Source organism: Heliangelus exortis, chromosome 21 (assembly GCF_036169615.1).
Source record: "Heliangelus exortis chromosome 21, bHelExo1.hap1, whole genome shotgun sequence".
NCBI lineage: Eukaryota > Metazoa > Chordata > Aves > Apodiformes > Trochilidae > Heliangelus > Heliangelus exortis.
The window spans coordinates 7,648,295-7,664,748 of NC_092442.1; the positions used below are offsets into that span (position 1 = coordinate 7,648,295).

The 16,454-nt window shown below is 43.1% G+C and overlaps 1 protein-coding gene and 1 long non-coding RNA gene across 4 annotated transcripts in view; one reads left to right on the forward strand and one right to left on the reverse strand.

Moving 5' to 3' along the window:
- Positions 1-16,454, forward strand: part of AKAP10 (A-kinase anchoring protein 10) — a 20,045-nt gene continuing 3,591 nt past the window's right edge. Inside the window, exons 1-12 of one of the 2 annotated variants that reach the window (XM_071765178.1) lie at positions 1-379; positions 4,087-4,134; positions 6,413-6,595; positions 6,890-7,423; positions 8,765-8,863; positions 9,307-9,391; positions 9,718-9,841; positions 10,702-10,838; positions 11,880-12,024; positions 12,783-12,956; positions 15,093-15,202; positions 16,073-16,155. In XM_071765178.1, coding sequence (XP_071621279.1) covers positions 202-379; positions 4,087-4,134; positions 6,413-6,595; positions 6,890-7,423; positions 8,765-8,863; positions 9,307-9,391; positions 9,718-9,841; positions 10,702-10,838; positions 11,880-12,024; positions 12,783-12,956; positions 15,093-15,202; positions 16,073-16,155 — 1,900 coding nt within the window. In that variant the 5' untranslated portion in view covers positions 1-201. The remainder of the gene's footprint in view (positions 380-4,086; positions 4,135-6,412; positions 6,596-6,889; positions 7,424-8,764; positions 8,864-9,306; positions 9,392-9,717; positions 9,842-10,701; positions 10,839-11,879; positions 12,025-12,782; positions 12,957-15,092; positions 15,203-16,072; positions 16,156-16,454) is intronic. The other variant, XM_071765179.1, reaches the window with a different exon arrangement.
- The window catches only part of LOC139806061 (uncharacterized), a 21,026-nt gene continuing 5,370 nt past the window's right edge, over positions 799-16,454 (reverse strand). Inside the window, exons 3-4 of one of the 2 annotated variants that reach the window (XR_011730092.1) lie at positions 4,453-4,633; positions 799-1,246 (exon numbers count right to left, since the gene is read on the reverse strand). This is a non-coding gene — a long non-coding RNA (uncharacterized lncRNA). Of the gene's footprint in view, positions 1,247-4,157; positions 4,634-16,454 lie in introns of those variants that run through there. The other variant, XR_011730093.1, reaches the window with a different exon arrangement.

The window sequence follows — 16,454 nt, forward strand, 5'->3', positions numbered from 1 at the left end:
GCCGCCGGCTGCCCGGAAGAGGGAGCGGGGCGGTTGTTGACAACATGGCGGCCGCTGGCGCCTCAGCGGGAGGAAGAGGCGGAGGGAGAGGAGGCGGCGGGCGGAGGAAGGAGTCTCATTCATAGGGAGCCTGGCTCGCTGCCCTCGCCCCCTCCCTCCTCCCCCCCTCCCCAGCGGCCGCCTCGCCCCCTCCCCGGCACTATGTCCTTCTTCAGGCGGAAAGGTAGGGGGGCGGCGGGCGGGAGGCCCGGGGCTGAGGGGCGGCTGCCGGCCTCGTCCCCAGCACGGCAGCTGGGCCCCGGCCTGGGCCCTCCGGGGACGGCGCCCGGGCCCCGAGAGGAGCTTCGGCCCGTGAGGAGCGGGCTCCCCGCAAACGACGGTCAGTCCTGGAGCCCCCCGGCCGCGGGGCCCTTTTCCTCCCTCGGGGTTCGGGGAGGAGGGCGGGGGAAGGTGGGGATGGGCACCGCGGGGCCTCGGGCTGCGATCGGGGCTCTCGCAGGGACCCCCGGCAGCCCCGGTGTTGAGCTCGGGGCTGCAGCCCCCGTCCTTCCCGGGGGGCTCCGGGTGCGGCTCCCCAGGCTGCTCCCTCCTGGGGAACATCGGGAGCGGGTGGCTGGTGCACAGGCTCCTGTTCCTCATGGGATTTTTGAGCCCCTCTTAACAGTTTACACAGTTATTTTTTTCATAGTGCTGCTATAAGGGGTTTTGTAAAAATTGAATAGGCTGAGGATGTTACAGCAGTAGCTTAAAAACCTCTTAAGGGAAGAAGGGACCTGAGTGCTTCGTAAAAGCCAAAGCAGTATTTGGGACCAGGTAATCTTCAAGGTTCCTTCCAACCCAGACCATTGTAGAATTCTATAATATCGTTTTTTTATGTTACAGAGCACCAGCTAAGATTTGAAATCTGGGGCTCCTGCAATACACATAATATTCCCGCAGCACAAATGGATATAGTTTAAATGTTCTTTGCGAGTGAAGTGTTTTGAAGGCACTTATGCAGCAGCTTGTGATGAAATGTGGTGTAGTGCACTTTGGGTCTGCACGATGCGTGGTTTGAGTGGTTTTTGTTGAAAGTGGCACCTTTTAGGAAGGGCCTCATGGGACAGTGGTTCTGGTGTCTCGTAATGCTGTAGTTCAGGCAGTATGGTTATTGACTGTTGCTCTGCCAGCACTGGCTGCTAAAATGCTCCCAGCCAAAGTAGCAGTGTCGGACATCTCATTCTTTGCAGAGCTTAATGCAGTAGTCCTGGAAGAAATGAGTTTTACCTTCTATTATATTTGCAATTCTGAACACTCATGAAGTCCGCTGAAGGCTTTGCAAGTGCCATAATCTTTTTTCAGGGTTATTTACGCTTTAATTTTGAGCAGCAGAATAAAACTGTCATACTGCTTGTAAACTGCTCAGAAATAGCTTCTGCTGGTTTATTGATGAAGCTGATTGTGGAGCTGTTGGTGATTGTGGAGCTGATGTTCCATCCCGATGTGTAAACAGCGTAAGCTTTGGCAAAAACTTGCTCAGGGAGAAAGTCATGAAGTGCCTAATTCAGCATAATTCATTATCTGCTTGTGTTACTTTGATTAAAGGATCTTTGGTCAGAGAAGCACAGTCAGAACTGAACTCCCAGGAGAGGCACTGGTAAAGAGGGAAGTGAGCTTTCATCTGGCTTGTATGTGAAATAATATTGTTATGTATAATCTACATTTTAGCCACTGGCTGTTAGAGGAGATCTAAAAAGTGCAGCTGGGAGAGAAGCAACAAATAAAGGCTTGTGATAAAACTCTATAGACTGGACACGTGCAGTCCAAACCTACATAAAAGCATAGACTGCTTCCAGCTGCAGTGTTGTCGTTGGGTAAAAATAAAAGAAAAAAAACAAATTTGAAGTTATAACATGTGGAAAAACCCCTCAAAACAAGTTCAGTTTGTTTGTTTTTTGAGTATGTTCCTTAGAATAAAAGTCTAGAGAACTGGGGGAAGATAACAGCTTGAGAAATTAAAGTATTAACAGGTGGCCCAGCAGCTGGGGTCTTGAGGAGAGGTTATGAACTTGTTATCAGTGAAAGCAGTCAGACTGCACGCTCAGTCACTGGGGATATCTTGGAAATTACACCCAGTCCCACCAGCTGGCTGACCTCTGATGCTCTGTGCTGCTTCTTGTGAACAGTTCAGGTTTGTTCATTCTGCTGCATTTCACAATTCACAATTCAAATTCACAAATCTCACGTTGCTGCTTTGTGAATGAGGTTTTACTGCTGGAAATTCCCAGTAACCCCAAGATCTGTGTGGTGCACTACAGTTCTCTGCCTTCACACTGACACCCCAGTGACAACCTTTTTTTTTGCTTTGAGAAAAGTGAAAGTAAATTCCTTGAGTGGAACTTCACTCTTGTGCAGCTTCACTCCCTAAAATTTGGTCTTGTACAGGAGTTGTATTTTGTTTTCTGCTGTTTAACTGCTTCTTTTTGTCCTGTTTGAAGCTGGTGGGGACAAATAGAGCCTGTGTTTAAAGAGAACTTGAACCAGGAGTTTGCATTACAAGTAATAAGTACCTAATTAGACAGAGAGGAACTGTGTAGCTGGTAAGAAGGAACAGATGTATTTAAACTGAAAATAGGCTTACAGAGGGCTGCTGAAACCCAGGAATCACTGCCTGTAGGTGAGGTAGATTTGCTGAATCAACTGTTGGAATAATTATGGAAGGGTGAAGCATCTGTGAAACTGTACAGAGGTGGCTTTATCCCCACACTGGTACCTCCGTGTCCCTTCAGACATGCAGATTGTTCCCAGGGATGTTTTTTCTCCTGCCTATCAGCAGTTATGTAAAAGGTGGTTTGTTCTCCCTGGTCGCGGCTGCATCGGGCTGGAGAGTTCTGTTTTAAAAGAATGCAGCTCTTTGAAGGGAGGCTTAAACCCCTCTGTCAGAGGGGGAATGTGCTGGCTGCCAGCTGAAATCTTAAATGCTGAGTTGCCAGTTCGCAGCCCTGCAAGGCTGGGACTCGTGGCAGAGGGAGGGGGGCTGGCAGCACGGCCCTGCCGCAGCCGGGCAGGACAATTATGTAACCAGAGCCGAGTTTCCCTTTAAAATATTTAAAATACTCGGGTACGAAAAGGAAGGGCTGTTGGTTGGTTGCTTGGTTTGTGTGGGTTTTTTTTTTTTTGCCTCAGCTGCTCCCGTTTTGTGATGTAAATGCTTGATGGTGCAGGGTTATGATTTGTGGTTAGGTTGGGAAGGACTCCTCAGTGGGTGCTCAGATATGACCTATTTGTAGTAACAGCCCCAGCCCGGAGCAGCCAGAGGTTTCATTAGGAGATGTTCTTCAGGATCACCACTTAGTTTGTTTCCCGTGCCATCCTGTTTTATGTACTCCTTCAGCTTCTTTATTTTGGTGTTAAACAGATCTCCTCTTTCACTTCCCTTAGGAGCTTCCTTTAAAACATTTTGTTTTTTTTAAAATTGCTTTTCCAGCATAACTTTTTTTAAACTATTCTCTTCCCCTGAGTTGCTTGCCATAGGCTGCTTGGTTGTTAAACAGTATTATTTGTGAGAGAATTAATTATCAGCTTTGTGTTCCTAGAGCATTTCTGTGGTATCCAGCAGGCCTGAGAAGTTGTGGGGTGTCTGTGGCTTCATGGGGCTGGTTCCATGTCCATGTCCCAGCCGTGGGAGATGTTGGGTTTAGGTGTATGAATTGTAGTTCATAGAGCACCTGCCAGAGCCCTGCTCCTAAAACACATCCCTGATTCCTTCCAGTTGGTGATGTTTATTAAAGTAACCTTGAATGTAGCCTTGCTTTACTCACATAGACAACAAGCATCTTTCTCAATGTTAATTTTAACACCCTGTGTTTCATTAAATTAAATTAATGGATGATAAGGTTTTGCTTTGCAAAATAACCCAACACAAGCTTTGAAAAGCCTCTCTTGGTTTCTAGATGTTCAGATTTAAATATGAGAGATTAGTTTTAACAAAATGATAGTTTACATCTGCCTTTGCTACTTGCTGAAACTGGGAATTTTCTGTCCATTCTGTGCTACATGCCACTGGTCACCCAAAATAGCATTAATATTTTTCTTTGTATTTTACAGTGAAAGGCAAAGAACAAGAAAAGACCACAGATGTGAAAGCAATTAAAAGTAAGATTAATACTTAGTTTGTCTCTAAATTCAGATAGCTAATACCAATTGCCATTTTTATTTTACCCAGTGAGTTCATTTCCTTAGAAGTGCAGATGTGACCTATCCCATTAAAAACAACCCCAAAACTTAATTCTGTTTCAGACTATTTATAGTAGCTAATCTTTCCTAGTCATCTTGCTGAAGCTGTAAGTACAGAAGGTTATTAAGTTATGTCAGACATGAGCTTTAATTCAAAGTGATCATGCAGTTCAGTCACCTTGCTATCAGTGGCTGTTCCTTATCTACAAGAAATTGTTTCTGAAATTTCTTGCTCACCTGGAGTGTGCTTTGCAGTTTTGAGGACACAGCTTAACTGTGTCTAATTTGCAAAAAAGGCTGCCAGTGTCTGACTTGACTTTGAATGATGAGGCTTGTGAGGCTGAAGATCTGAGTCCTGGTCAGAGTGCAGAGCTGTTCTGATGCTGCTCCGTGTGATACAAAAATCTTGCTGCTAAATCTGTGAGGAGAGAGAAAAAAAATCTCAGCGAGAAGGAAGTTTATAAACCACAGGAAAACAAGATTATTTATACTGTCAGTTTTACTGTAATACTAAAAGAAGATAGGGTAATTTGTGTGGATGTGATCTGTTACTTGTATCTCAGACAAAACCCCATTTTGTTATTGTTAGTGTGTTATCTGGATATCAAGAGAAAATTAAAGGCTTTTTTTTTAACCTTGGAGATCTGTCTTTCAAATTGGATATAGGAAACAGTAAGTTGTGTCCATTTGATAGCACACCCTGTGATTTCAGTGTGACTGCCACCACTGATGAATGGCTGACAGAGGCTACATTACCTGTCAGTAAATTTGAGAGTTTATTGTATTACACATCATGAGCTGCTGCAGACAGGGAGCATCTTTGCAGTTTGGCAGGGAGCTACTCCACGATCTGTCTGGTGTCAGGTTAGCCAGATAGTGCTGTCTGGAGGCTTTGGTCTTTTCATTAAGTAGAACATTTTTTTCCTCAAGTGTTCATAATATAAAATTAAATTTGAATCTAATTCAGAAAAGCCTGAGCTGTTATGAGTGTGGCTCTGGCTCTGCATGAGTAGCCTCCAGCAAGTTTTCCCCAGTTCCTGTCATCTGCTATCCACTGGCCTGGGAAAAAAAAAGAAGTGTTTTTTTTCTCAATTATTGCAGGCATTAAATATCAAAGGCATTGAGAGAGGCTTCAGTGTCTTGGTATCAAACACTGCAACTGCAGAAACATTTTGCTGGAGCTTAACCATGTGAACTCTCCTTGACTTTTTGCTCCCAAGGAATCTGTTACCATGACGTGCAAATGTGAAATTGTCAACCTCTGCCATCACATGTTGTAAAAATTGTGAACAAAGACAAAATTGTGCAGTGTGGAAATCATCACAACCAATCTGCTGGGCACCTTGAAGAAATGTGTTGTTAGGAAGTGGCCTGCGTCAGCCCAGGAGCTTTGGGAGCCAGAGGTGTGAGATGTCCTCACGTGACATCCTAATCAAAGGCAATTTCCTGAGAGCTTCTGAAACTGCTGTGAGAGTGGTTTGGGTTTTTTGGCTTTGTCATCAATGAACAATTAGTTGATGCTTTTTGCCTGGCAGAATTTTGTGTGAGGACATTCTTTGGTTTTGGTTCTCTCTGGGCTCTGATATCCAGCTGTGTTCTGAAACAGCTGGAGGAGGACAAGGTTTATAACCCAAGTTTCACCAGAGATATTTCTTTATTTTATTTTCTCTGGAAACTAAAGAGTGACAAAGAAAATGTTTCTGAAAAATGTCTTGTTAAAACTCCCAGGTAGCTTTGTAGTTCAGGGTTTTGTAACACATTTTAGCCTTCAGAAAGGCATGGAAATGGATTGGCAAGAACACTGCAACTGAGCTGTGTTCAGCAACTGCAACTGAGCTGAGCTGCTGGCAAAGCACTGAGCTGTACGATAGCTGTTATCAAGGAAGCAGGAAGGCTCCAGAATAATATTTCATGTGTAAACTTAGACCTGGCGTTTTTTGATTAGCTACTGAATAAGGAAAATGCAGGTGGGTGGGTACCAGGGATCTATTGGAAGGAAATTGAATCTTGATGCAACAAAATGTGGGTTTTTTTTCTAGGGTCTTTACTCTCTCAGACTCTTGGTCAAAGTGGGCACACAGTGGTACCTTGAGGTTTTTAAAACAATTGACTCCTGCAAGCTCTCTGGTATATCATGGGGTGCTTAGAAAGAGGTCTTGGAATCCTTGTCTTTTAATCATTCCTGTCTTGATTCCAGCTCCAATACCAGTACATTCCCCTCAAAGAAGCACTAGAAATCATGCCTTGCTGGAGGCTGCAGGACCAAGCCATGTGGCAATTAATGCCATCTCTGCCAACATGGACTCTTTCTCTAGCAGTCGGACAGCTGCCCTTAAGAAGCAGCCAAGTCACATGGAAGCTGCTCATTTTGGAGACTTAGGTAAGGCTTCAGCAGCTCTATAATCGTGTCAACATTCCTTTTTGTTCTATGTTCACCATCCTTTGATTTTTCAGGCAAGTAGATAAGGTAATTAAGATTTTTGACTGCTGTTTCAATAGCATCTGTTTTACCCTAGAAGGCTTTTAATTGGGGGCAGTACATTTGTTAAGAGGTTGGTGTAACCACCATTATGCTGGGGTCATCTCCTCACCAGCTGCTGTGCAGAACATTTTTGTATGGAATACCTGTGTCTGGAGTGCAACGTGGAGTCATTCCTGTGACATTTTTCTTTAGGCAGATCGTGTCTGAATTACCAGGCTGAAGAGACCAAATCAAGCCTTTCAAAGACCCTTGAACAAGTTCTGCAGGACAATGTAGCCCTCCCTTATTTTATTCAGTTTATGGAACTGCGCAGAATGGAACACTTGGTTAAGTTTTGGTTAGAGGCTGAAAGCTTCCACTCCACAACGTGGTCCCGGATAAGAGCACACAGCCTGAACACAGTGAAGCAGAGTTCATTGGCAGAGCCAGTGTCACCCTCAAAACAGCAGGAAACAGTGTCAGCTTCTCCAAGTGGATTGCTGGAGGAGAGACTGGAGGATTCTAGTGCAGTCCATCTGCTCAGGACCAAGCCAGTGGCTTTGGACAAGAAGGACAGAACTGGCAACAGCCAGAACCATGTGCTCCCGGGTCAGGGGAGTGATAATCCCAGTGTTCTTTGTCTAAGCAAATCTGAGACTGATCAGCAAGAATCTTCCAAGCTTACAGTATCAAATAGAAACAGCCCCTCCTCTGCACTAAAAGACTTGTCAGGAAAACTAATGAAAAGTAAGTGCTGTGTGTTTGTTTTCTTTAAAAAGGTGGGGAGATGGGGCATGTCCCAGCTGCTGCTCACTTTGTGTGGGGAGCTGCCTTGGTTCTCGTGTTCTCAGGAGGTACAATGTGATGTGAGGAAGAAGCTTGTATAATTTTGTGTAATGTTAACCTGCTGTGTAAGCTGAGGGTCAGTTTGAGCCATGTATTGTTTGACTGTCTGGTTGTTTACAAATAAATATGTTGCTGAAGAGACTTTAAAATCGTGATGTGCTCCAATAAGCTCAGGTTAGCTCTGTTCTTACCTGTGTAATCTTAAGAATTGAACTTGCAATGCCCCATTCTTCCCTCACCCATCCCTGCTTGAAAGAATGGCAGAAAATTTGGATGATGGGGCTGAGAGTGGCTAATTAACTCCCCATGGAAGGTGGGTGCCCTGTATCATGTAAAATGGCACAAGGAATGGCTACTTGTATAGATTGTGTGGTAGTGGTTTTGTTCTTGGATTTATTTGCTAGAGTTCTTCCCCTTGTTATGATTTGTTCTCATTTGGATTCTACCTCTTCAGAGGCTCCTGGATGTCAGGATGAATACAAATGATATTTACTTTAGCTGTAAGCTACATACACAGCAACCTGTTCCTCTGCTTTGCATCTACTGAGTCCTCCCTCATCTGTGCAAGTCTGCAGACTGAAAGGAAACACTTCATTCACATGGATTCCTTTTGTTTGCCCAACTGTTTCCTTGTGTTGCATCCAGTTCTCTTGCTGTTTGTCTTTCTCATGTAGTTATTTCTCATGTACTTCCACAATACATAACCTCAGCCCCAAACTTGCTTAAACAACCACAATGATGCTTTAGTCATGAAAAGCACCTCTGCTTTCTGACACCTAAAAGAATTTGAAAGCACCAGGTCCTTCCTGAGAGAGCTGGAAAGCCTGGGGTGTAACTTTCTTTCAGTGTCCTGACTCTCAAAAGGTGACATGTCAAGCATACATCTTGTTCTGAGCCATCCCATTTTATGGTTTAATTTTAAATTTGAGTTCCTTCATAATGAAAGTGATTTATATTCTCTATGATGAGAGCTAGAAACTGGGAACTTCACTGCAGTTCCTGCCAGAAAGGCATTAGTGCTGGGACCAAGACTTGCAGCTGAGGAAGATGGTGCTGCCAGGGCTGGTGGTAGGGAATTAGGAGCTGTGTTGCTTTATTCCAGCTCAGTAATCAGTCTGTGCTGAGCTCCTGATGACCTGGATATCAAGTAGTGGACTGAAAGCTTCCTGGGAAGGAAAAGTGTTACTTTTTTAGATGGGTATCAAGGAATTCAGAGTTTAATTCTCTATTTCTTCCTTGTAGGTATAGAACGGGATGCAGTTAGTACTTTTACCAAATATATTTCTCCAGATGCTGCTAAACCAATTCCTATAACAGAAGCAATGAGAAATGACATAGTTGGTAAGAATGTATTCTGCCCACTCATTTCAGAGCTTCCTCCTTTTCCATTAAAATGTATCTCTAATACCACACAAACTCCTTTCTTCTTATTTTTATGAATTTTAAAGTCAGTTGTAAAAAGTTAGTAAATGACATTACAGTTATGTGGGTCTGACCTTTCCATAGTGCTGTGCAGTATCCCCAGAAGAACTTTCAGAGCTTCTTGCTTAAATTAGTGAAATAATTCTTGGTGGATGTGGAGGGGATCCAGATTTGAGTCTCAATCAAATCTTTTAGCCATAATGTTATAACTTAGCCAGCTGCAGTACTTTCAACTTCTCCTGACTGCACAAAAACTTTTATTCTAGTGGATTTGAACTAGAGCAATTTAACCAGTCATCACTCATGTTTTTCAACTTGATCAGCCAAATGCACATTAAAATTAACCTGGTCTTTCTTTGCAGCAAAGATTTGTGGGGAAGATGGACAAGTGGATCCCAACTGTTTTGTTACAGCACAGTCAGTGGTGTTTAATGCAATGGAACAAGAGTAAGTGGCTTGACTGGCTTGGATTCTTGTGCCTGCTGTCCTTTTGGTTCTGTTAAAATGTTGATGGAGGCAGAGCCATGTAATCACTCTTTGTGCAGTCTCTGTTTGTAGTTGTTCACTTCTCTGCCTCTAAACCCACTCCTGCCAGTTTGCTCTTACTGCATGCTCTGCATCTCCCTTCTCTCCTTTGTAAACCACTGCTGTTTGTTGCTTGTTTTGCCTTTATCTGCCTAAAAGCAGAAGATACCTGAGTCAAGAACTAATTGGTTCATGAGGTGGCTTGGATGCTGGTGACACTTTGTAACTGGTTGTTCTTCTGTCTGCAGGCACTTTAGTGAATTTTTGCGAAGTCATCATTTCTGTAAATACCAGATTGAGGTGCTGACCAGTGGGACTGTTTATCTGGCTGATATACTTTTCTGTGAATCAGCCCTGTTCTATTTCTCTGAGGTGAGTGTTAGGATTAGGTTTGCTTTGGGTTTTTAAAATTCAATTATTCCTTTTTGTCAAGTGAAAAAAGAACAAGTATTCATTCTCTGATGATTCTAATAAAGACACCTCAAATAGAACCAGGAAGCTGAGGGGTATCATCTCCTAGGAGGCAGTGCTTTGAACAGTTTCCTGCCCCTGTGTAGAACTATTTCAAATGTTCCAACCTGGGCACAAGATCATAGAATTATTTGTGTGCATCTTCTCCAGTCACTGAGGGCTTCTAAGGGTCTCTCTGCTTTGTGGAAGCTTTGGCATAGTCACCTTCATCTTGCCAAATGCAGTAATGACTTTGAAAGCTTTAAACATTCTTGCAGATAACAAATAGGTAGCTTTACAAGAGAGGATTGGAAGGTGTAATGTATCAAGTGACATTTGCAGGGCTTTGTACCTTGAGGGATTCATCTGTCAGTAGCAAAATAGATGTCCCAATAGTCTGACCAGCCAGTGTAGTTTGAAACAGCAAACTGGGAAGCTGAGTCAGTGTGCTGAGTGCAGTGTAAGCCAAGCATAGCACCAAAATAGTGTTTCCTCTGTACTTAATTTGAGACAAATAATTCTTTGGAAAGAGTAGGCAAAAATGAATGCAGAAAAGAAATGTCACAAGTTCTTTTTTTTTTTTTTTTTTTTTTTTTTTTTTTAACTAAATATGCAGCACTGTATCTGAAAATTCAGAATATTTATATACTTATATTTGCATCATAATATATGGACTATGGTTCTTGTTTTAAAGGTGAAGCAGCAGGTTTGTGGGCACTTATTAAAAGATGCTTACTAAAACATCTTTAATTTCTTCTCTTTCTTTTTAATTTCCCTTCCAGTACATGGAAAAGGAAGATGCAGTTAACGTGTTGCAGTTCTGGTTGGCAGCAGATAACTTCCAGTCTCAGCTTGCTGCCAAAGAAGGCCAGTATGATGGGCAAGAAGCACAGAATGATGCCATGATTTTATATGACAAGTGAGGGAGTTCAGCACCTTTCTTTCTGAAGCTCTAATTTTGTGCTTGTACTTTTGTGTTGCACTGTGCAAAATGAACTTTTCATTTTCAGACCATAGCTGTGCATCCTTGCACTGCTGTGCTGAGATGCATTTCACTGAGGAGGCCTCTGGTGTGCGTGCACTCAAGGACTTTGATTCTTTTTTTTACACATGAGGAGAAAATCTAAATAAGGACCTGGTTCTCAAACACAGAATTATCAGGTTTCATTTGCTTGAGTTAATGTTTGGTCATGAAATACCAAAGCCAATTGGTTGCCATTTGAAAATGTGAAGGATTTAAACCTTAGCACATGCTTCACTGTAGGAAAACCTGAAGGTTCAGATGCTGTGAACCATTTGAAGTGGGCTGTAGGAGCTGTTACCATGCGTGGTAGAAGCTGAGTAGTTGTTCTTAGTATTTCAAAGACTCCTATTTTTAAGGAAGTGACAGATCTCTTTTAATGTCAGACTTTCCTTCCAGTAAAGTAACTTTTATCCTTTATTTTGTGCAATAGTACCACTGGAAGATGGACATCAAAACCACTTCCAGAAGTTTTTTCTTAAGCTTCAGTGTGAGGCTCATTGCCACAAGCTTCTTACCTTAGTAAGAAATAATAATTGGAGAGGAAGCAAAGCAGTTCCCTCTGACTTTGATCATTCCTCCTCCTGCTCCATCCACAAAACTCAGTTGTCAGTGCTGTGGTTAGCTGACCAAATGCTGCTTCAGAGCCCTGGGTGTTACCTGCTTTGTTCCTGCCTCCAATCTGTGTGTGAGATTCTGCTCACCAGTACTTTTGTATGCTGGTTTTTTAGCTGTATCTTCAGGGCAAGGCTTGATCAGAAATATTTATGTGAATTGGGTTTTTTTCCCCACTGTCCCTACTGAGGATGCCTGTGCCTTTTTGAAGCCAGCACCAGTTAGTGGCTGCAGCAGGATTAGAGATGTGGAAAGGGTGGGCACCAACCACTTGCAGAGCTTTGCAAATCCTTTTGTGTTGTCTTCCCCTGTCGGCTGCTGCAGGTACTTCTCCCTTCAGGCCACACATCCTCTTGGGTTCGATGACTCAGTGAGGTTAGAGATAGAATCCAACATCTGCAGGGAAGGAGGTCCCCTCCCCAACTGCTTCACCACTCCCTTAAGGCAGGCGTGGACTACCATGGAGACGGTGAGAAACCTTCATAAAACCCTTAATAAACCCTTAATAAAAATGATGTGGGGTTTCTCTGGGGTGTCGTGTCCCCTTCAGCACCTCACATTTGTCTTGTTACTGACTTCCTGCTTGCCTGGATGACAGAGAACAGAAATGTGCCAGACTATTTTCCTCAGTCTAATTTGAGAAGATACCACCCACTTGTTTCTGTTAGTTCTCCAGCAAATGTTGGTCTCGGGTGATGATTGCAGTTTAATGGAATTAACAGTTTCCTCCCATGTGAGTTGCTGTCAACAGTTTACCTGTGTCAGTGGAAAGGTTTCCTTCCTGCTTGAAGCAATGGTTTGCAAGTCTCATCCCAGTGATGTGTCTAATAGTGTAACTGTGGGATACTTGGATATTAGAGATTAATGATTGGATTCTGGAGCTGCAGATGATTTTTGAACAGATGAATACAGATGAACAGCAGAATAACTTTAAACCTATTGGCTTGTCAGACCTTTCTAGAGGAAAGAAAAATGTTGAGTTTAAGTTCCAGTTACTGGAGGATTTGGTTAGTACATAGTTATTTTTTGTTCATTTTGCAGTAGGATTCAATTTGAAAGCAATGCAGTCACTGCTCCAGAGTAATTCCACGTGTGGACACTTCTACTTGTGTGCCATCAACACAAGGACTGAGTGAGATCTTTGTGTGTCCCTTCTGTTTTCTGAACCATCTGCAGTAGCTGTGCAGAGCTGCCTTGATTAAAGAGGATTCTTCTTCTGTCTCTCAGGTTTTTTTACCTGGCTTCTTGTCCAGCAACCTTTACTACAAATACTTGAATGATCTCATCCATTCAGTACGAGGAGATGACTTCCCAGGAGGGAACATTGCACTGAATATTCATGGCCCCAGTAGCTCTCCTGACAGTGATTCTATAGGGGGCCCAGATGGCTCTGCCTCCCAGGTAAGAGTTTCTTGGTTTGATTATTTTGTAGGAAATGCTGCAGTCACTTTTCTGCACCAGTATCAAAGTTCCTACACTGTAGGGAATATATTTTGAAAATTCCTATTCCACTTTAACATTAAAGCCTGTGTTCTATTAACATGTTGAGTGTACCTGCTGCTGAGCTCAAGTTACCAGTATTGGCACAGGAGGGTGTCCATCATACTTATTGTACCCAAGGTCTTGTGCTGCTTTTAGTTCTTTGCATAACAGTTACATTTTTATTAAGCTTTTCATACTCACTGCAGGCTGTTTGATAGTGCCAGAACATTTAAGAGTGCTTTTTATTAGCAATCACTTTTTACAATTACCATAGTCATAACTTCTGGCAAAGTTGCCACGTGGAAATGCTACAGAATTTAAATATAAATACATAAGATTTGTGTGCTCAGTTCTACTCAAATGCTAGATCTTCTCTTCTGAAGAGTCCACACAGTCCTAGGTTTAGGGCACCTGTCTGCTCATGCACAGAGCTGTGACAGGTAATATCTGACCAGGTGGTGTGGGCTGGTTCCTTTCAGCAGAGTTTTCCCTGCTGTCCTCCTCAGGCAGGCAGTCCTGGCCTGAGAGCAAAGGGTCAGACTTTGACCATGCCAGAAGAACTCTGATTCTTTGCTGCCACAGATGTTCTGTTCTGTACTTTGTTTGTACCTAGTTTAATACAAAGCTGGGCATAAAAAAGCCCATTGCTGGGAGAGGTATTCTGATAATTTGTTAGCATGATTAGAGCTCAGTGGCTGCTTCTTCACTGTACTGTGCAGTCACAAGACTGTGGCTGGGCTCCTTTAGCTCTGCAACCCTTCCAAAGCCACTGGGAAATGTCCCCTATGTGGTTGCTGTGCCTGAGCTGCAGCCCAGGAGCTTTCTTTGGTGGCCTCTGGGGTGCTGCTTTCTGAGCTCTGAGTTCCTGTGCAGGCCCAGCTCCTGACACACTGAAACCAGCCCCATGAAGTTGTGTTTTAAACCAAGACTTGCCTATTCCAAAAAAAAAAAAAAAAAAAGCTCTTTGCTCAATGCACATGTAAAAGAAAAGAGAATAAGCAGATCCCAGCTGATCTGTAACCAGGTCAGCTTGCAAACTGCAGGCCCAACTGAGAGAGTAAAGCTGAGCTAGAACTGCTTTTGCTGAATTGCATTTATGGAATGCTGCAGTGCTTCCCTGGGGCCTAAATCCAGTATCCAGCCCAGCACTGTTGATGTGCTGTGTTTCAAGCAACTTGGAAGCTATGCTACCTGCTTGTAATGTTTTGAAGCCTCCTACCTGATTTGCAAGGAGGGGATGTTCCCCTCCTGGTAGGAAAGTGGGGCATAAAATGTGTGTCCTGACCATCTTGAAATACCCTGCTGCCTGATCTCTGAGCAGGAGAAGCTGCTGGTGTTGGCTTGCTTGGACAATTTAGGAATGAATTGCTGCATTTTGTGGGGTGGGTTTCAGCCTATTTGGATAGGAGAATCTCCAGGTCTCTGCATATTTTTGCATAAAGAGCAGTGCTTCCACAGAGCAGCAGGGAAGGAGTTTGCAAGGCAATAAACATTGCTGCCATAAACGTTTCTGTGTTAAGGCACTAATAGACTGCTGTGCATTTGTGCTCTCCCTGCTGTTGCTCTAATGGTTCTTTGGCTTTTTTTTTTTTTTTTTTTGTAATCTCACATAAATACTCTTAGCTGAAAAGATAAATGTTTGTACTGGGTGTACAAGGGGAGCATAGTGTGTTGGATTGCTTACCCAGCACTGGGTGAGTGAAGCTGCTGCAGTTTTTGGGGTGGTTCACCATTTTGTACTCAGAAATAAGTGATTTTCAGGGGTACAGAGATCTGTTCAGCCCTTAGTGCTCAGGCAGCAGTCCCTGCACACCCCAGTGCTGAGCTCTGCAGCAGGGCTGTGGCTCTGTTCATGTAACTTCATCATCCTCTGTTTAAAAGCAGTGTAATACCATGTTAGGAATTACTGCTGTGTAAATGCTCTCTGATTCTTTTCTGCTTGCTTAGAGACTGTGTGGAGGTTTATCTAAGTGTAAAAGCACTAAAATAGCAGTTTTGTTAGGATGCTATTAGTTTTCTGCATTGGGCACTAATACTTAGAATTTTTATTTGTAGTCCAATGTCAAAAAGGCTAATATTAAAATCCTGAAAAATTTTGATGAAGCAATAATTGTAGATGCTGCAAGTCTGGATCCAGAATCTTTGTATCAACGAACATATGCAGGGTAAGGTTCCTTCAGTGTCTCTTGTTCTTTCTAGTTCTGTGTTTTGCTTGTTTCATTTTTGCTGTGTGCTCCTGCATTGAGAGCAGGCATAAGTGCAAGATGTTGCAATCTAAGTATGCCTCTTAATATTTGAAAATAAATTTATTTCCATGGTGTAATTTAACAACAATCTCATACTGAATGTTTCTCTGACCAGAATGGCAGCCATAGAAGTATTTCCAATTCTTTTTTTGCTTTCTCCTAGTTATCTCTCTCAGACTCCAAAATGTAGCTAAGTAGTTCCTATTGGAGGTTGGAACAGAAAAGAATAAGCTCAGGCACCTTTGTAAAGTGCACATTTGATTTCTCCCTACCCCCATGGCAGAGAAGAGCTTGTGCTTCATTTTTTTTTTAGCAAACTGCACAGTTATTTTTCTGTTTCTTAAGTTGCCCTTTGTTATAAAGCTCTTCTGTTCTGTGGATCTCAAACAGAAATTCTTTGTTTCTATAGCTACCTTGCTTTTCTACTGCATTCCAGTCTTCTGTCCTTCTGGGTACTGTGAACTCATTTCTCCCTAATGACAGGTTTTTATGATAGAGCAGAGTGCTTGCTCACACTGCCTGTTGATATTGCATGGGTGAGTCACTCAAGCATTTGCCTACTTGTAGATCCTAGAAGAATTTTTAAGATACACTTCAAATTCAGATATGCAGGAAGAGTGGGAGATCTTTCCCAACGTATCCATTTTAGGTGGAAAAGGTGGTAATTGGTAAAATGCCAGCCTTCTGACACTAGAGTCTTTATTGTGATGTCTTTTTTGTGTTCCTGATTGGTAGATTTCCATAATGCCAAAGTGGTGGTGACCTCTATGGCACTTCTTCTCTCTTCAGGAGGATGACATTTGGACGAGTCAGTGACCTGGGACAGTTTATCAGAGAATCTGAACCAGAGCCTGATGTCAAAAAATCAAAAGGTTTGTTTTCCTTTCTCTCCATTTCTGTAAACAGCTGCAGAACTGCTTTCTTCCTTACTGAGCTCAAGGCAAAGTGAGATTCTTGACTTTCCAGATCTGTTTTAAGCCAAACAGAAGTGCTTAGAGAATGGTCTTCTACTGAGGCAAAACCCATCTCTGGCCCAGGTTCCTATCCAAATTCTGCTCTTCTGGTCCAGCTGGACTCCAGGGAATATGAGCAGCTTGTGGGAGTTGGAGCTGTTGATGGAACCTGGCAGGGAGGAAAGCCACAAGCAGCTGAGCTGATGATCAAACCTTCA